The sequence below is a fragment of the Siniperca chuatsi genome, linkage group LG16 (assembly GCF_020085105.1).
Source record: "Siniperca chuatsi isolate FFG_IHB_CAS linkage group LG16, ASM2008510v1, whole genome shotgun sequence".
Taxonomy (NCBI): domain Eukaryota; kingdom Metazoa; phylum Chordata; class Actinopteri; order Centrarchiformes; family Sinipercidae; genus Siniperca; species Siniperca chuatsi.
The window spans coordinates 21,313,897-21,334,592 of NC_058057.1; the positions used below are offsets into that span (position 1 = coordinate 21,313,897).

General features: G+C 39.1%; 1 protein-coding gene across 12 annotated transcripts in view; it reads right to left on the reverse strand.

The window, feature by feature from the left end:
- Nucleotides 1-20,696, reverse strand: part of ryr3 (ryanodine receptor 3) — a 119,921-nt gene that overhangs the window by 59,794 nt on the left and 39,431 nt on the right. For all 12 annotated transcript variants that reach the window (XM_044169284.1, XM_044169282.1, XM_044169283.1 and 9 more), the window contains 21 exons: nucleotides 18,804-18,925; nucleotides 18,474-18,654; nucleotides 17,306-17,441; nucleotides 13,769-13,864; nucleotides 13,486-13,604; nucleotides 11,772-11,905; nucleotides 11,173-11,414; nucleotides 9,539-9,731; nucleotides 8,874-9,090; nucleotides 8,064-8,168; nucleotides 7,021-7,124; nucleotides 6,422-6,505; nucleotides 5,750-5,909; nucleotides 5,336-5,480; nucleotides 4,415-4,620; nucleotides 3,973-4,147; nucleotides 3,095-3,303; nucleotides 2,647-2,810; nucleotides 2,329-2,377; nucleotides 2,046-2,206; nucleotides 605-767 (listed from right to left, as the gene is read on the reverse strand). In XM_044169284.1, the coding sequence (XP_044025219.1) occupies nucleotides 605-767; nucleotides 2,046-2,206; nucleotides 2,329-2,377; nucleotides 2,647-2,810; nucleotides 3,095-3,303; nucleotides 3,973-4,147; nucleotides 4,415-4,620; nucleotides 5,336-5,480; nucleotides 5,750-5,909; nucleotides 6,422-6,505; nucleotides 7,021-7,124; nucleotides 8,064-8,168; nucleotides 8,874-9,090; nucleotides 9,539-9,731; nucleotides 11,173-11,414; nucleotides 11,772-11,905; nucleotides 13,486-13,604; nucleotides 13,769-13,864; nucleotides 17,306-17,441; nucleotides 18,474-18,654; nucleotides 18,804-18,925 (3,165 nt within the window). The remainder of the gene's footprint in view (nucleotides 1-604; nucleotides 768-2,045; nucleotides 2,207-2,328; nucleotides 2,378-2,646; nucleotides 2,811-3,094; nucleotides 3,304-3,972; nucleotides 4,148-4,414; nucleotides 4,621-5,335; nucleotides 5,481-5,749; nucleotides 5,910-6,421; nucleotides 6,506-7,020; nucleotides 7,125-8,063; nucleotides 8,169-8,873; nucleotides 9,091-9,538; nucleotides 9,732-11,172; nucleotides 11,415-11,771; nucleotides 11,906-13,485; nucleotides 13,605-13,768; nucleotides 13,865-17,305; nucleotides 17,442-18,473; nucleotides 18,655-18,803; nucleotides 18,926-20,696) is intronic.

The following is a 20,696-nucleotide window of genomic DNA, read 5'->3' on the forward strand; positions in this document are numbered from 1 at the left end:
GAGTGGAAAGAAGAGAGAAAAACGGGAGACAATAACAGGGTTAAAGACGAGAACAAGACTTGGGTGATGAAAGCTTCGCGGGCATCATTTCGATGTCTAGTCAGGTATTCAATATGATGCGTTAAAAACCTGAGATCAGCGAGGCAGGCGAGGATTACTGAGCAGATGTCTGTCTTTGTTAAGACTCTGGTATGGAAAACAGATGAGAATTCAGCTGTATAATTTCCTAACTGCCTTTCTGCAGGTCTAATTTGTTTACATTACCTGAAAGAAAGATTGAAGGGAAGATTTTTAAGAACGTGCGGGCAATACAAATATGTCTGTGCCATCATCCCAAAGATTTATTGCAACAAAACCAACTCAAAGGTTCTCAGTCTCTGAATGTAATGGTTATGGAGCTGAATGTTGAGGAGTAATAACCCAAATTTAAACAACATTAAACTCCTTTTCTTTTGCTTTTCAAATGGATTGGAAACCAAAAAGCATACAGAGGAGAAATACTGAATATTTACCACAGGAGAAAGAAATAATGACATTTATGAGGCAGGCTGTCCTTGTGAGGTAGTCCTCTGCACCCCATTACTGTGCTATTATTCTTAAGTACCTGATATGTTGTGGACAGCTCCTTGCCGTTGGCAGTGAAAGAGACGAGGCCAGTGGCCAGGTCGACCAGACAGCCGATCTCCAGGTCAGAGTTGGAGCGGCTGGAGGAAGATGGACCGATTACGTCCGCTCCACACACCATGTAGCAGTTGCTCCTCTGGACACTGCAGCAACAAAAGCAGAAAATGAGCTTGGCATGTCAATGTGAATATCCACAGGATAACAAAGATGACTGAAAAATAGAAGAATTTGTACACAATATCTTTTCATTATGTGACACATTCATCTATTGTTGTTGTGTTCACTTGTGAGTCTTTCCTCATTCACATTCATTGTTACACACAGAAGCTCTCTTCTCCATTTACTCCCCTGAACACTGAATGAGGATGGAGAAGCATGATAAAAGATAAGTCAATATGTCTTGTCTATGCCATTCCAAGGTCAAATTATGTCTTATGGGAAATTTGGAGGTTTAAGCTTACCATACTGTTTACAGTTTGTCAGTAATTTATATAGGATTGACAAGGAACAATTTTAATGATGATGATTTTTGGTATTATAATGTTGCCAGGTCACCTGGACTCCTGCATCTTTGCATCAAGCACCACAATGGAAAAAAAGTAATGGACTTGTGTTATCCTTGACATTTTTCATAGATGCTGCTACTTCAATATCCTGCTTCTTGTAATGTCAAATAAATAAACTAAACTAAAACACTGCAAATCAATTCTGGTATGAGCATGTCACCTAATGAGCAATGTAAATTATTTTCAGAGGATGATTGCTCTTTTGCTTTAAGGAAGACTAAAAAAAGAAGAAAAAATGTATTTGTTGATGACAACAGTTTTATCATCGAAGACGAAATCATTTTATTAACTTGTGAAACTATTTGTTGTTTCAGATGTTACGATTGGCAATGTTTGTTTTGTTCATTTACAGTAATTTGCTCATTGGACAGAGCCCGTTGAAATAACATGGTAGAAGTTACTTTTGCCTTTTCTTGCAATAGTTTTTGGGTTTCCAAACAGCCAGAGCTTCATTCCCTCACAATACTCTCTCTTTCCCATTGATACATGTTTTCACATTTTTACATTCTCTTGTAACACTTTGCGCTAATGGATCAACTTAATGAATTTTACTTTGAACTTGGCCTTTACCATACTAATACAATGAGAAAAGTCTTGTGGGGGGGAAAGCAAAATGTAATGCAAGGGAATGGACAATGGATTAGCGGCTCTGTACAGAGCAGAATTCACACTGAATAAACAATATTGTATAACCTTCCCTAAAATACTGTAAGGGACTGTTGTTGAAATTACCAGGTACAGCCTGATTTCCTAAGAGAACCCAGCAAATCTGCTGACTCTTCCCGTCTACATTACACCTCTCTCTGTTTCATGATATCCTATAAACTCCAGATATTAGAAAAGCAGGGAGCTTGCCTCTCATGAACTCGGCCCCTCTCATCTCCCAGGGTGACGGTGACTGTTCGTGTCTTATGGAGGCTGAAGTTCTTGCTATGGTAATGATAGTCCGGAGTGACCCAGCCCACCCACACTGACGCAGGGTCCTGTCCAGCAAACACTCTCACTGAGTGGTAGTACTGCCATTAAAAATAAATAAATAAAACAGCACAATATGTTACCCTTAGTGAACAGAGAGCAGAGAGTATAACAATATTTTTCAGATGCCTTCTGTATATTTAAAAAATTTGGGTTGATTTACAGTTGTGATGCTTCCGTAGTCAACAGTTCCATCTTCTTTTGGAGGATGGCTGCAGAGACAAAAACACAGCTGCAGGTTATAAGAGCAACAAAGTGATCTTAGAAAAACCCATCTTCATGTGTGTGTTTTTGTATTGCAGTTGCCAGGCATAGGAATTAGGTGCAAATTGAGACAAAATGATCAAATTGATTAATCTGACATTGCTACAAAAACTGTCATTGTTCAAGAAAACAATTCCACTGCTGATCATAATTATATCTTTATTTGCATCACAACAATGCTCTCCACTGCTGTTCCAGTGTGGCGTTGATGTCTGACCTGAGTTTCAGTGATTCGTCCAGTAACTTGTCTACAGAATAGAACTCCACAGGCATGCTCAGTCTACAGTAGAGCATATCATTGTTGCTGTTCTGTGTGCCAAACGTCTTGTGGGTGACCTTGAGGCAGGGAGGGCTGTCTACCGTTCCGTCGATCCTCGTCACCTGAGGAATTAAGAGTCAGGAGGAGGGAATCAAACTCCAAAGAAGGAAATCGATACACAACATAAATGTGTCTATCGACACCAGTAGCACTGTTCATTATAGCTACTTTTGTAGACATGGAGTGAGCTAGAAACTGACCAAATTCCAGTTACACTCTTTTTCAGATGTTACTGGTAACATGCAGCTTTGATAATCAGTGAATGAGAATCCCTGTTGCCATAAACATAAACAGGACAATACCAACAACAACAACAACAATTATAATGATGAAAATGCTTCTTTACCTCGATATGTATGTGGTCCTGGGGTACGTTGACAAAAGTGGGAAGGCGCTTGCTGAACCACATGGTGATATCTCTGTTCATGTTGACAGCGAAGGGCTCAAAGCCTTCCTGGAGACCGCACATGGTGTAGTACTTTAAAGTGCTGGCATCCTTACCCAAGTTCATACGTCCGCTCTGAGACATGCCCAGACTGCACACAGGGATGAAACCTGGAGGAGGGTTAAGGGACATTGGTGGGTTTGCCAGGCCAATAATGGTTGTTTCTAAAGTGTGAAATATCATCCCATCATGTCATCCCTTGTTGCAATGCGAGAAGTTCCTTCCTGAAGAAAGCTGGAAAATCTTTCTTTGCACATTTAATTAAAAATTAACTCCGATGTTTCCCTACTACCAACGATGTGATCTGTCTCTCTGGAGTTACATTTAATTAGTCCGGTGAAAAAATAGGAATGTGTTATTTAGTAATAAAAATTATTTAACTTAATTTTAGCACACACCATTTTACTAAAATGTGTATCTTTATTAGCCTTGAAAAACTCAGTGAAATGTCATGTGTCTAAGCACAGTTTGCAAACTGTCTATACATCCATAACACATCAACTATAACAATTAATTTTAATCACTTAACTTTATTCCAATGTGACTCACTTTCTCTCCTGGTTTGTCCTGAAGGATGGTTCATTTACAGAGTAATGGGCCAATGTCACAATGGACTTCATTAAATTGCTACATCTGTAGCATTTTGTACTGTTATTTTTTTTTTTGCCTTATGCTAACTGCCAAACAAACCCAGTCATACCACTGGAGATACTGTGGACACACACACAGAATAAATGAATGAATTAGCACTAAAGTTCACTGGAGTATGGAGCCCTCACCGTCCTCTGTCTCAAAGTCAGTGAAGCAAAGCTCAGAGCCCTTGTTGGTGATCAGGAGCTCTCCGTTCAGGGTGAAAATCATGGATTTGTCCTCCATGTTGATCATGCAACCGACCACGTCGCCCTTTTTCCAAGGAAGTCCAAAGTAGCGGCTGCCTGCATGCATACGTCGACCCTTAAGAAAAAAGACAAAGCTTTACGTTTTTGCAGAACATATAATATGATCATGCTAATAAAACTGTTATGATAAAAGTGATCCTACTGTACAAGCTGCCAAAATATTGCAGAATCAATCAATGGTAATATCTTGAATGCTCTAATAAAGACACTTTCTATAAAAAGGAAGCAAATTTTTTATTTTTTAAATTAATTTTCTCCACCAAGAAATTATGGCTGCTGCTGAAGTGAAATAGTACAATATGTCCTGACAGAGCTGGTTTACCCTGTATCCATCGAAGACGAAGGCCTGGTCATCCGCTCCTAGTTCCACATCGGGCCTGCAGCCTGGTCTGGCCCAGCCAACCCTCATATCACCGCCACTCAGGGCCTCAAATTCAAAGTACCACTTTCCCGTCTTCACTGCATATGTCTGCTCCACACGGAAGAGGCGGATGGTCTCGATGCTCTGATCATCCACCACATGGGTGCCTAGGGATGGGGAGAGACATGACAAATGTATGCTTTAACTTGATAGTTACATTAAATAACAACTGACAAGTAACACCAATAGGATATGTAGCTAATTTTAGGTAGCATTTTCAGTATCAAATTATACAATTACAGGTCACCTGATTAAAGTTATTGGCGATGCCACTAAATCTGAAAATATTTAGTGCACTTGGTATAATACTATATAATATATGCCGGTATAATTAGTGCATATAATATCCCAATAAACACTGTGATGGAGAATAGATTTCAACATACCAGCATGTAACAATTTTGAAAACTGTGGTGTTAAAATGCCAAAAGAAATTGAACAACATTTAGTAATGCATTGTCCATAGCTGCACATGTGAATTTATGGCAAAAATATCTTTGTAATATTAGTTCACAACAGATTCCATAGCTATTATAATAAAAACATTGTTAGCCAAAATATCCCACTGTAAATACCATATTCCTAGAGTATTTGAGTTGACACTGGAGCTCCATGTTATGTAAGATTTGTACTTAATTCTGCACATCACCACTGGAATATAGCCGTGCTTGCAGATGATTATATTGTATCTTCTGAACTTGAAAAATGTATGAAATTAAATGTAGAGGTTACATTGGCCCTACAACACTCAGACTCTTAACTTAGCTATATAAATGAAACCAGGAGTTATAAGGGGTTTGTGTGCCAGCAACATGTTCTCACCCTCCTGGTCTGGGGGGTCGATGTCATATCCATATCCAACCATGGTCCTGATGGCCTCTCTCAGACTGTCTCTGTTAGATTTCTTAGTGCGCTCATCCAGTAAAGCGTATGGCACCAGGCGAGGATTACGCCTGCTCTTCAAATCCTGACAGAAAAAAGAAAAATATGCTAATACAACAGAGGAAATATGCAAGTAGAATTAAGACAAGCATATAATACAAATAAAAGAAAATAAATGAGGTTAACAAATAATGTAGCATATATTTTTAGCATACTAATTGAAGAAACAGTGTTTCAGCAAAAATCTCCAATAAAATACCAAATTTATTATTAACTATTAATTATACTAATATTTAAAAACCAGACTAGTGTACTGCCAGTTCCTTCCTAAATGGAAAGAATAATGACTTTTACCTGCTGGATGCCATAGGTCCATCCTTGTTTAATTCTGTCTTTGGCCCACACGTTGTGTGCATTCTCGGCCAGTTTATCAACTAGAACCTCCTGACCTGCAGTCAGTTTCACGTCAGAGAGCTCCAGTGGCGCAGGCTTATAACCATTAGACATCATGTAGCTGCAGAAGAAACAACATTACAAAAGGTAAAAGCTCTTATTCACATCATGTTCTCATTTCCATAGACACTCAAACACTTCAGTAACAAGACCAATGTACAACAATCAGACATTGCAGCTTGAACAAAAGGCAAGGGAATAACATGTCAGAATAATTTTCTAAACCAACAATTTCTACAACTAATACAAAGTAAATAACAAAAATGGTACAGTAACTCCATGTGGTGTTTGACAGTATGTTCTCCATGAGGGTCAGACACAAAGAATCCTTAATAAGATAATTCAAACAAGAAGCTCTGAAATTATTTGAAATTTGACTAACAATATAATTAATCTTGTCTTTGAGAGTGGGAAGTCTACAATCCAAGTAAGCAACAATGGCCTTCTTTATCTAAATCACCTCTTCAGTTTTTCCAAAACTCCAGCAAAAATCTAGAATTATAGAATAAGTGTATTAACGATAAAACGATGATAAACAAGAGGCTGTGATAAGAAAAACAACTGCTAACTTACTCTTTGGGAAGTTTGATTTTCTTCAGATCGTCCTCAGCGTGAACGTTGACCTGGGAAACATGGCATTCAAGAGCCAAAAGGGTCCTGAGGAGAAATTTAAAACAGAAAGAGAAATAACGACAATAACTATCAATACTCAAGAACCATTACACTTTCAAAGATGAATATGTTTCAACCTAACACCAGCAGAATCCATCGAGAGACACCTCATTAGGCATTGATACATCTCAGTCGATCAATAGTTACACTGCGAATAGTAGCAGTGTAATAGCAGCTGTTGGAGGAGGCAGTTGGGGCACCAACAGTATGTAATGTTGTTTGATAATGTTTGACAAATTGCATTGAAGATCACGTTAACAGGAGGTTGCTTTATTGAGCCAAGACAAATGTTTTTACAGTGAGATGACTCAGTTGGCTCAAATAAGCTCTGGACCCAAGATTTCTTAGAAATCAATACTGGAATTCACTCAGGAGATGCAAGTCATTACAAGCACTGCTTTAATCTGAGCCTTAATCTGCTCTTGCACGGCATTCAGCAGGGAGCAAAGGCAATTCCATGAATATGTAATTGGATTATTTATCAAACTGGCAGTCCTTACTTAAGTGTTTCACTGGACATCTGCAGGTTGTAGTTCCTTTCAGTTTCAGGCAGCTTGGTGAAATCCACAAGGCAAGGGTGCTGCCTCTTGTTATCATCACGAACCTGAGGAGAAAGCAGACAGGTGTCATTACTGTATGTTTCATGTCACAGCAACTAATGTGGATTTGTTTTCTTTTTCTTTCATTTGGTATATGAGCCTGTCTATCCATAACTGCAAAAACACATCAAATGAAAATTTGATTAAGCATGGCTCAGTATGCAGAAAAAAAAACAAAACAAAAAAAACTGGACTGCATTCGAATTTATCTGCAGTAGACGGAGATTCATTTGTGTTTGTTTTCCACTTGGACTAAATTAAGGTGATGATTTTTTAATGAAGCAGAGATAAGCCTGAATCAGCTCAGAGAAGAGAGTCATTGTGGCAAGAGGCTCAGCTGTCTGTGAGAGAGTCAAAATTTACTGTTGACTCTCAATAAGATGCTGCCAGTGATGCTTCTCTGATAATCTTCTGCACTGAGGTGCACTAAAGGTATAAGCAATACACAGTTAAGGCCAAGCACAAAACAATGAAGCTGTATCCAACTTTACTATCATCCTGCCTGCCAAGTATCTGCCGCTTGTCCAAAGAGGCATCTGTCTTGGATTCAGTGCAATGTCACTTTGAACTCATTGAGGCTTGTTACAGCAAAATTAAATACCAAGCAGCTGTTTGGACCTAAATGTTGTCATCAATAAACTAAGACCTGGGTTACCCCACCCCACCCTTACTTTGTAAAGTATTTGATACTTTGATACTTTCTCCAGCACAGAGCATCGTCTGTTTTTCTGTAGCTGTGTGTACTAACAGGCCAATATTAGTAAACTGAAGCAGCAGCCAAACCCCACTGTTGTCATGTACAGAAGGACTGAGATATTACAGTTAATGGGCCATAATCATGCATTTTACTGGCGAGGACTCAAGTTGACCTTTGTCACGCACCGTTTCCAAATACACCTAGTGTGTTTCTGTGTGCTGAATGAGATTATGGATAGCAGATTTACCTTGCCATAGGTCCAGCCCAGTTCAATCTTGTTCATCCCCCACAGTTCGTGGATGTTTTCTGCCAGCTTGTCCCGGACGTTGTCCAGGTGAGGGGGAAGAACAATCTGGCAGAGAGAGACGGGGAACACATGGTACAGTTGGATGATAAAAAGATGCCAATGGGACAACAACTTAAAACTCTTCTAATTTTTTTCCTGTGGATTGTAAAAACTTTCACATGATTTTGGCTTTGTCACACTAGCAAGTCTGCATTTATTTTGCATTTGTGCTTCAGGGGCACTGCAGAGCTGAGTATTATATAACAGGTGTGTAACACAAACTGAATTAATCATATGAGAGATTTCTGAAACCTCCCGAAGGCTTCAAAAACTTTTCTGAAGTTTTATTTTCATTCCAAACAATCCTTAAAAAAAAAAAAAAAGAGCAGCAGACCAGCAATAGTGTGTAAATAATCAGCAATGTTGGATGAAGCTGGTAAATATTTAAACTGTTTTTGAATTTACTATCTAAAGTAGCAAAATCCTGTATAATATAATCCTTTAAATTTCTTCAGGGTAAGAATCTCTCTGATCTAAATAACAGTATTTTGAATATAGCAAAAAAAAAAATTAAAAACAAAAAAAAACATTTCTCTTGTTATATTTATTATTACACAGTATAATGCATTTACATATTTTTCATATTTTGGTAATTTTCATAGTATATGCATACTAATACAGTATATAATACAGAGTATTCAGCCATTTTCTTTGCTGTATCTTGAATAAACTGATGCAACAGCAACATTTCCCTGATGGTCCTATTCTCACCTGGCTGGTATCAACAGGAGTGGGGATGAAGGAGGCCTGAGAGAGGAACTGGGTGGTTCCCAGCAGGTCACGGACCCCTTCGTGGTCCCTCTTGTACTCCTTCACAGGCTCTACATGCATCTTCTCTTTGGGCAACAGCGCCTCGTAGCACGCAGAGTAACCAGCGGGTGGCAGGAACTTGAAATCTCCGTGGCGTCCACCCAACAGGAAACGAGCCCTAACATGAGAAGTTACATAACATTGCATGATGTTATGTAATAATAATATTCTGACACTTAATGTCACCATGGGTATTTTATTTTGGAGTTTCTTTTTAAGAAGGTGTAGTCCCTCATTCGTCCTGGAGTGTTCCATCGTAGAAAAGGTTTCTACGATGTCTACGACTGACACCTTTTCTACGAGAGTTTCTTTTTACTTTTTCCATTTAATTTTGAAACCTGCAATTTTCTACTCAAATGCAATTCAGCAAATAGCACTCCACAAATCTGTCATTACCTAATACCAGGGTTGCAGTTGAGAGTAAGGCCACCCAAGTAAAGGTCATAGGCTGAGCAGCTGTAATTGCATCCCAAGTATAAAAACAGCCCCAGAAAAAAATAAAAACAAGCACCTCTATTGGCAATGCTTCTTCATCTCATTTCCCAGTTATAAATGCAGAGCCTTACTTGACACCTGCAGAGAAGCTGACAACGGGGAAGAAGAATCCCTCGGTATTGAAGTCCTCGAACATGCCCTGGACAGGCTGCCCGTTGATCCTGAAGGACATGCTGGGAGCACCCAAATCCAGACAGCAGCTGATCACATCGTCTGAGTTCAGCAGGTGCTGGTTAATGGAGGCCACGGCCCTCGGGATTCGGCCTAGACAACACCAGGCGGAGACAGAGAGGGAGGATGGATGGCTGTTACGGCTGCAAAGTCATTGCGAATGTAGGGCAGGATGATGGGCGAGGAGAAGAGAGGGGAGCAGAGAGGTGGAGAGATGGGTGATGAGTGCTTTAAAAGGGATGACATGAAATGGATGAGAGGAGGTGAAGGGTCTTTCAGTAAATTTGGAAGGGAAGAGAGGTGTATGCTTTTCGGGCGAGAGCAGAGAAGCAGGGGCATTAAAAAGGACTCAAAGCCCTAAAGCACCAAGCCGACAGTTTGGTATGCGAACACAAACTACTGACTAGTTATTTCTTGTTATGCAGGAGGAGAACATACCTGCAGTCAGCTGGCATTCAGCTATGAGCTTTGCAGTGTGTTAAACTTGAAGATGTAAGACATGTGTATCAAAGTCCTCAGGAAAGGTCTAAGGTGGAGGTTGTATGGTGGAATTTTATATCACTGTCAGTGGTGTGCTTTGTCCTTCACTATGTGGAAAATGAAAAGAGCAACCTAGAGAGGGGACAGCAGGCTCCTGCATTATTCACAATAAGTTCTGTCATGGTAAAGTTCTTCCAAGTCCACAAGACTTTTTTATTTTTGTATTGAACACCATAACTGACTTAATTACTTCACTGCAATGGTGAAATTAGTATAAAAAGATTTTACCAGTTTATATTATATAAAATAGACTAAATAGATCCAGGTCACAAGTAACGAAATACACTTCTATTTATAATTTACTTGTACATGTTTGTTGAATTTCAAACATAGCTGCTTTACACGTTTATTGGTTAAGGCTGTTAAAAAGTTGATTTCAAATCTTGCATGTTTCTCTGTAACATTAAGTTTGGGAAAAAAACACCATTAATTATTATTTCTTAAGATTTTAACACTCAAAAACTCAACTAATATGCTTCATCAGGACTGTGTGGATGAGGTTGGATCAGATTTGACTGACAGTTCTGGTAACAGCACACAACCCCCCAAATGTCACATCACATTTTGATTTAAATGTTGTTCAACTCTGATTGATGCTCTGAATTATAAGATATCACCCTTTTGTAATTGCGCCCCGCCCACTTCAAACCATTGACAAATACGACAAAAACACAAGAGAAATCTCTCCTATGAAATAACCAAAACTGTTTTAACTTTGGCATAAAATAGTGTATTCATGTAGGACCTCCCTGCTCATAGCAAGAAGCTGATTTAAAAAATACATTTGTAGGGCATTTAAGGTTGCGTTAATGCAGTAAGACCCAGTAACACCTTGCATACTCCATGGAGGTAAAAGAAACACCAACTATTCTAACTTGGCTCCAGGTGAACAGTGGGACTTCTATGAATCCAAATAGGTTTCCAATCTCAGTCAACATCATATAAGACTAGCCAGTAGTGCTGATCTTATATGAGGGTCTTGTAAGATGCCTACCTGACCAGAGATGAAGTCCATCAAAGCTGTAAGAGTACAGGTCATCCCCGACACCGTTACCACCCCATCCCTCTCCTCCACCAGGGTACGGAGCGTAGCCTTTAGTGTTGGCCCAGCCTACCCTCAGGTGGGTCGGCTCTCCAGTTACAAAGTGGTCCACCTGGTCAATCACAAGCTCAAAATACCACTTCTTATACTGAGCTGAACCATCAGCCACGCCCAGGAAGATGTTTGGCCTCATACTGGAGGTGATAAGAGAGGAGGAAGCTTGATGATGCAATGCATGTTTAATAGTCAAATAGTAGTTAGTCCGAGAATACAAATCATTGAAGTACATTCTGTTGAACCCAAAAAGCCACACTTTCTGATTTAGCACCAAGTAGTGTGCCTAAATGTCCTCCCATCAACCCACCCAAAACATCACCTGGCTGCTGGGAGAATATTTTGAGATTTTGACCCAATAAGACACAAATATCTATGTTAAATTTTAACCTGCTATCAAGATTACTTAAAAATAACATTTGAACCCATAAACACGTATTCATATTTATTCACAAGTTGAGGAATAAAACCATTAAGATGCTTTTCTCTTTCTTTACCTCTGAACATCATTGACCAGTCGAGTCTGAAGCAGCAGGTCCCTCTTGGGAAGCAAGTTGTCACAGATCAGATTCTGATTGGCTCTCACTGCCACCCCATTACAAACACAGAGGGAACACAGGACATCCAGAATCTAAAAGAGAGACAAAGTGGAGATAACACTTACGTCAGGCATTCTTTATTGTTCTCTTTTGTTTTATAAATGTGTAAATGAAGTGCATTCACACACCCTAAGACGAAAATCCACACCTTATTTCTCAGTTAAGTGATCAGTTGTTCAGTCAGATTCTCTGCAAGCTGCAATGTATGTAGCATATGCACACTGTATAGAGGGCCCTCAAGTCAACAAGGCCATAGACTTCCAACTGCCACTCATGATCAACAGCTGTTTACGAGGATGCCCTTTTATGCCTGGTACAATTTACAGGGTAAATACTGAGAGACAAACATTTGAACACTGCCTGTAAAACACGTGGTTGGAATGTCATCATCGTTTGATATGACAAAGATTTAAATACATTTTACAACAAGAGTTCTAAATTGTTAGCTTGACTTTTGTTCAACAGTAATTGAGGTTTTATGAACTGAAATGTAAATCCTTTCTCAGGCTCAAATGTCTGTGTACTGGGTTTTGTTGTTATCACCCAGTAGAGAGGCAGAAGAAAGGATTTGGAGGCTGAGATAAAGATTATCCCCTTTACAGTCAAAATCTGTTTGGTCTGCTAAGAGTACACCTTATAATAAACTCAAAAGAGAATAATAAAAAGCAAAAATTCCACTCTAATAAAATTTGAATTAAGTAGACCTCATGTAATTTCCCTGCATTCTATGAAACACATTTGCAAGTTAAAATATTTCTGAAATCACCAGTGCCACAGGTAGCTTTGTAAAAGATATTTGTATTTTACAGCTTGGCACTGCATCTCTTAATTTACCAGGGCAAAATACGAAGTTCAACACAAGTGACCAGAGTAAAATATCTCAGTGATACAGTAGCATGAAATTTGGTACAAACATTATTCCTAATGATTTTATTGATATCTGGACGTTTCATTTAATGCTACCAACAATTCAAAATTTAAACTTCCAACACAACAGATTCACAATTTCCTCAGCTTCCATTGTACTTTGAGATTATTGCTAATATAGCATGCTAATATACTCAGCATGTTACACAACATGTTAGCATATTAAATGTAGGCTATAAATGGTAACATGCTAACTTTTATTATTTATCATTATTATCTATTATTCATGTTAGTGCAACATGTTAGCGTTATCATATAAACATCCTGTTGTTGTTAAAATGCATGTTAGTATGTTAACATTCCTACAGTTACCATTCTAACATTAGCATACAGCTCAAAGCACAGCTGAGACTAATGAAAGCTGAGCCACGTGTGAAAACACTCTTAGGCCAAATTAAAATTATTACCACTAGAGGTAGCAAAGTTGTCTCTCCGTTTTTCATCCATTCAACAATTTCTTTTTCTGGTGTGTTCGAGCTTGACAGCCTCATTGGCTTCTGGCATGGCTATATTTTTAGTTTTGTTAACATTGACAGTCATCAGACATCACACTGGATCAAAATCTAATAGTCCTACTTGAGCAGTTGCATGTGGAGTCATACATGCTCACACCAGGAGTCGAAACCAATCAGTCTGAAACACCTATAGCTAACATTTAAGCTACTGCACTTGTATTTCTGCCTACCTTGTGGTTGCGTCCATGCTTATAGAGCAGAGAGATTATGGATTTTATGTGAGCTCTCTGAATGATGTTCAGAGCCTCCGGACTTTCTACCAAGATACAGTGAAGGACTTCCAGGATCCCTGAGACAGACAAAATATTTGTCATTATTGGAACACATGTATAATAAATAGAAAAATTGCTCCACTGAAGCTAAGATGTCTGACACTCAGTGTAATACTATAAGGGTTTGGGCCTTTTTCCAAGTTTTTACCGATGATCTGAAAAAATGTGTTTCCCATAATACCTGATGAAGATTCCAGTCTCTCCAGTTTGCTGACCAACCAGTCCAAGTTGCGGGAAAACTGGGTGCAGTTGTTCCTGTTCCCACGAATCAGTGCAGCTGAACAAAGGACAAAGTTTTCACAAGGTTATATAATGAAAAGGTTTAGTAAAGACATGAATAATAAGGTTAAGAGTGTAAAATTAGATCCAAGCAACTGATTTATAGATGAGTGGATGTTGCAGACAGTATGACGAGAGATAGTCCATTTTCCTGTGAACATAAAGTTGTTGTCTGACATCCTCAGTCCACAGGTAGATATTAAAAATCATTAAATCTGTGAAACCACTTGACACCTATTATTATGAAGTCTGTTTGATAGAAAAGACATGGGAAAGATTTTGAAGCCACTGCGAAGTCATCTAAAAAGCTGAAGAGTGTTCTCTTGTGCCCTTTCTGTGCCACCGTGGTGACATTAAGAAGTCTCCTTATTACTTTCCTGTCTCATTTTTCACCATTAGGATTCAGGGACACTGGACTGATAATCCCTGTGAAACAATTTAACAGCACTTTGTGCCAAAGGAATACTGATGGGTGTCTAATCTCTTTTAATTCTGCCTTTTAAGGAAAGCTATCAATACGAACACATGGATAGAGGCCACACCACGATGCAAGGGCAAAGATGTTCACTGCGAATTATGTGAATATGAAATTAAAAGTCAGAGACAGAGAGGAGGAACCTGAGGCTACACAGACTACAGACTTCAAATAATGATTACATTAGCATACACTATATTAAGGGATATAGAAAGCAATGACTATTAAATAAAGTAGGAAAGACTGAGCTTTTAGTAATAATACTGGCAACATTTCAACTTAGAGAAATAATTGTGAAAGGGTTTGCATATTGAATCCAGGATTAACAGTCCCATTTTATTAAAAAAAAAAAAAAAAGCTTTTTTAAAGTTGTCCTACTATGACCAAAGTGTTTTTTTTTGCCAGATTTTGTAACATTTTTGCACATGGAATAAATGGATTCTTTCAGCATCTGAAGAGCCTCCTCTACTTTTTTTTGTCAGTGTGCTGGCATTTTTTTCCCCATGAGAGGAATACTTTAAAAAAAGCCCATATGTGTAATTCATTATACACATACTACTACTACTACTACTACTACAACAACAATGTATTATAATGCATACTGGTAACTTAACACCACCTCAAAATATTGTTTTATCTGACCTCCAGTGGATAAACATTTCACCTTGCTGCAGTGATGTACAGATGCACTCAGGTGTACACCCAAGGGTGTGGTTAGAAGTGAAGTGAAATGAAACAGACTTGACATTTTTGACCAGTGGCAGCAAAACAGCCTGGTGATTGCAGCCTTGTGTTAAGTTACTCTTCACAATGAGATCTCATAAAGAGGTAAGTATGATCAAGGTACTTTACAAGAACAAATATAGAACAATTATAAGCAGGTAAGATACTTGTAAAACATTATGAACACACTTGTAATGCCTCATGCCCAGTGATGTTGCTAGGTATGCGTCCGGCGTCTCTGACACATTCAAATCTGAAAGGACGCAGTAAACTCACTATTGACACGTCCAGGAGACGCACACAATTTTTTCCCTGAGAGATATTCCCAGTGAGATATTGAGTTTATATAGTGACTTTGCTGTTGTAAACGTTAATGTGCCTGCTCTAGGAACAACATTTAGTTTCACATAATATATTAAATTCTAATCCTGTTCTGAATTTATTCTTTTTTTTAAATAATATATTTCTTAAAAAGCAATTATTTAGAAATGAAAAAGAATTCATAAGAGTATAGATAAGAGTAGTAGTATGATAAAATCCTTATAACACCCATCCCTAAACACGAGCTTAACACTAAATCTACAATTTGTCAAAAAAAAAAAAACCCACAAATTTTATTGGGGACCCACTCAAATGCCCACCTGTGGGTCCTGGAGACTGACTACAATGAAAACCTATCAACATCATTGTATGAGTGTCGTTAAGAGACGGTTTCCCAGAGCTAGCACACCAACTCCAGACAGCGATACTCACAACTCTCCGGCTACTATAGCTAACAGCACAACAACAGCATATCTTGGCAAACTAGAAAGTAAGCTGAATGTCCGTGGGCAAGTTCAAAAATTAAATTTTATTTTTTTTATGTTCAATTCATAACAGAAGTTATCTTATTGCACTTTTCCTATAGAGCAGGTCTAGACCATTCTCTTTATAATATTATTTACAGAGACCCAACAAATCCCACCATGAGCAAGCATTTGGCGACAGTGGCAAGAAAAAACTTCCTTTAAGAGGCAGTAAGTCATTTAACGTTACCTGACACACAAATCACGGCTGGAACATTGTTGTGTGGCTCGGTTTGAGTCATTTTGTTTATTTCCCATTTACAGAGCCAGGACTGCGTACCAACACTGGATTTTGTTTTCCAGCACACACAGAACGGACAGCTAGCGGACCATGAGGAGATATTCTTCTTCTAACTAGTTCAATTGAGCACTCATTTAACCATTTACAGTGGTTTAAAGAGAGACACACCAAAACCAATGATTTACAATGATGGAAGAATTTGATGCCCATGTCCTCATCAATTAACAGGTAAGTTTACCACCTGGATAATTCACTTAGACCAATAACTATGTGTTTTCCTTTAAATAGACTGGCGGTCTTACTGTGGAAAGGCAGGGAGAGGAAGTCAGGACAAACAAGGCCGCTGCACAATTCATCATGCAAAATCTGCTTCGCCAGACTGCTTTCGCATCCTTGGAGGTGACCCCTCCGTGGGCAAGGCTGGAGTGTACTAAGAAGAGTGTATTTGTGGGTTTTAGTGTGTGTGTTTAATGTGTGTGCATGTGGGAGTACATGCTGGGGAGGTGAAGATGAATATAAGGGCAGTCAAGGTGAGCCGAGGGGAAGCTGTTGATGGGGAAGCTCCAATGACAGCAAAACAAACTACCCAAGAAAAAGTTGTCAAAAATTTAACTTTTCAGGGTCATAGCTTTAGAATTCATGACTCAATACAGGCCCCGAGAGAACAGCATAATGCCAGCACCTGTGATGGCTGGCATTTTGTTAATGACGCTATCATTTCATCAAATATGCAGCTCAATGCTTCGTAATGTGCCCACACTGATCTCAGAGCAGGATGTGACCTAAATGGAAGGCAGGGCAAATTGTGAAAGAAGAATACAAGAGATATACTGTTTTTTCTTCTCTCTCCACTCCCTTGTCACAAATAATTACAAAGAAATGTCATGTAAAGGCCGTCACCAGCTGTGAACTCCAGATGTGGCATAGAGGAAAACAAGAGTAGGGAGGAGGGAGTTTATGAAGGAGAAAGGAAGGGAGGAGGAGAGGAAAACATGCAAGATTAGAAGTGCAGAGTGTGAAGTGTAAAGGAGAGGAGGAGGATTCAGTGAAGACATGCAGGAAGATTAATACTGCACATCTACCCAGGGTCAACAGCTGACACTGCTGACAGAAGATGTGGATCTTTCATATGATCCATCACTCAAGCCCACTTACCCAAGAGTTCATAGAGGAGGTTGAGAATGTCCTTCCACGCTGCGCCTGCCTCCTCCCCAGCAACCTCTCCAAAGTGGGCAGCGCTGTTGTATAGGTTCATTCGGTCAATGCATTTGGACAGGAGGGTCAGCATGCCCTAAGAAAAAGGAGGCATTATTGCCATGAATAATCTGATTCACCTCATTACACAGAAAGTATATTCCTTTTTATAACAATATGTACAAAACGTTTTTCATTTAAGTTGATCAAATATGAAGATAGTGAAGTTGAGCTTGTTTGTTTTATATGTGGGATAAATGCGTGCTGTCGTTTTAGTTTGGTTTCTGTTTTGTGGGTCTGTTTTGTTGATGGAAGAAATGTATATGATGTAGACTGTATACAGAGAAATCAAAATAAAAACTTTTTTTTTTTTTTAATCACTCAATGGGGTGAAGTTTAAAAACTGAAAATATGTTCTTACGTCACATGACTTAATTGATTGTATTTAAAGAAATTGGAAACATACTCAAAGAACACATCCTGATGAAGGCAATGTAGGACACATTTTAAGGATAACAGTTCAACAGGCTACAGGTTTATTTTGATTGCTTATACTCTCTCTGGTCTCACCCTGACCCTAAGATTAAAAAATAAGATCATTAGCCAAGGGACACATTTTCTTGCACATAAAAAAAAATAATCTACAAAACAGACACTAAACAACCATAACTAATTATTATTATTATTTTTTTTTTTAAATTATTTTTGGGGTGCCGACCATGAGGTCAAGTCGAGGACTTTTGTTGCATGTCATTACCCATCTCTCTACTGTCAAAATATCTAATAGAAAGGCATAAAAAATGTCTAAAACACTCTTTTTCAAGAGACCTTCATATTGTGAATTACACGTCTTCATTTGGGAACCATAGCATTAAAGAAGCATAGCTACCTCGCAAACTAGTGTGATAATTTCTATCAAAAGCATTCCAAACAAAAGCTATATAGAGTACAGTCTAATATAAATGGTCTCAACTGCCATCTGGATTTATTTAAACTGAAGCTGCTCCAGTGGGTAAAAGCATCTTTGGGTTTACCAAGGAGTTAAATTATCCACACATAGCAACTTCACAATCAGGATTTTGTTAGAGCTTGTTAATCAGAAGATAATGGCCACATCGTCCACTCTCACCTCCTCCTTGAAGAGGTCTTGACGTTTGATGAGTGAACGGAGAAGACACTGTTTCTCCTCGTGCTCCAGCTCTGAATCGGGCTGTTTGAAGTACTCTATCAGGTCGTTCAGCGTCTGCAGCACCTCTTCAACATACCCAGCCACCACCATGGTCTCACCCTCCGCTGTTCTGTCCAAAGCCCTGTTGGGGGGAAACCATGAAGGAGACTCAGCCACATAATGTTAATTTTTGCTTGGTCTATTTCAAGTTTTAAAGCTTATTTTGTCATGTTGTTTAAGTGTGACAGAGAAGACAGATGAAAGTGTTTGTGGATAACCCCTTGTCATTACTTGATGAAGTTGGCGAAGAGGAACGTGGTGTTGCGGATGATGCGAGCAGCTCGAGACTCCTCATGCTGACAGCGCTGCAGGATAAGCCCATCGTCCATGTGGCCCTCAGAATGCAGGCAGGCCTAAACCAGGAAAGACACATAGATATGCATTTCATCAATAAATGTCCTTACATCCAATCAAGACTTATCAAAAGCCTTATCTCAACATTGCTCTCTGATTATTCTCAGATATAACTGAAAAGTTATATCTAAAAGTTATAGTAGACACTCAAGCTATTGATCCAGAAGCTATAAGAAAAGCCATTTAAGTATGTAACGCAGTGATGTTGTCAGGTACACTTCCTGCATCTCTGACATTAAAATCCGAAAGGACGCAGTAAATTCACTGTTGATGTGTCCAGGGAATGCAACGTATTTTCCCCGATAATGCTGACATACGTTGTGAACAACAAATGTGTGTTGAAATCATAGAAATAAACAAAAGAAACCTTGTCAAAAAACTGTTTCTTACCGTGAGTGCATATATATATATATATTGTATCTCTCCAGCACCAAACGGGAAGCAGCAAACCGGGTAGTTAACTTTGGTAATGACTGAAAAAACTCCTCAAATACCTCACACACACAAACATGATAGATGGTGAATTAAGAGTGTTATGAGTCTGTGTTCAATTCGGTGTGTATCTGATCCACCAAACAGCATGTATTTTAGTGAGAAATCTTAATTTTTGAAACGTTCACCTCTCATTCACACGGCCTTCTCCCACTAAAACAGCACAACTAAAAAACAGGGGCTGGTAGCGAGTACGGAAATACAGTTTCTTTATGGATTATATTGATGCCATATTGACAAGACTGTTAACATGTGACATCTTTTATGTTGTGTTTCTAGAGTTGTATTTTTGAGGCCACGTAAGGAATTGCTAATAGGTCATATTTCTTAAAGGGAGTTTGGTGTAATATTTTCCAGAGAGCATCAGTTTCATTCAAACTGCTAATACTGTATGTAGCCTGTATTTTTTAATGTTTTGTCACCACTACAGGAACACTAGGTAACTGCTGTTGTCTGATGTTGACTGCGGTTAGTTATTGGTTTGATTAATGGTTTACAGTTTAATAATGTGTGTTCGTATTTATTACTGACACTCAAACAACCACCTGTGGGTCCCAGGGACTCACTACATTGAAAACATATCAACATCACTGGTAATGGGTAAGTCTGAAGGGGAGAGTCTCCTGCGGCTAGTGGGTTTACACCACTACAGCTCAGTGAAACCTGACTCACTGTAATCAAACAGCATAATCAAGAAGGGGGGGGAGGGGGGTTAAATGTTGACTGACTATCACCTCCAACATATCAGGTGCACTGGCATGCTGCCAAGGCTGCAGGGACTGCCTAGCGCCAGCACAAGGTGGCGTTTGATGTCCCTGGAGGCATGCCCAGGGATGAGCAGCATTCATGTGCCGCCTTAATCCCCCCCTGTCTCACCCAAAACTAACTGTCACCCTCCACATGGCCCATTATCACATTTAAATGGGTTACTACATCATGTGTGCGGGACAGGTGGGTGTCAGGGGAGAAGGGTTGTATCAAGAGTATCCAGGGTAGACAATGATTTTAAGTAGAGGGGAAAATAAATATTTGCCTGTTGGGGTAGGTGTTTAAATGGCCATATAACCCACTGGTTTGATTGGGTGTGATCTGCTACTGTGCTAATGGGCTTCGAGGTGTTGGAGACGAGCTATGGCAGGCATTCAGGATCTTACTGTAAACACATAGGTAGACATATGCCACATACCATATATAGTTACTTGTATCACTATGCAACGGGCACTTTCACCTATGAAGTCTGATTAGCCTGCAACATGTTCCTGAAGGGCTAATATGTTC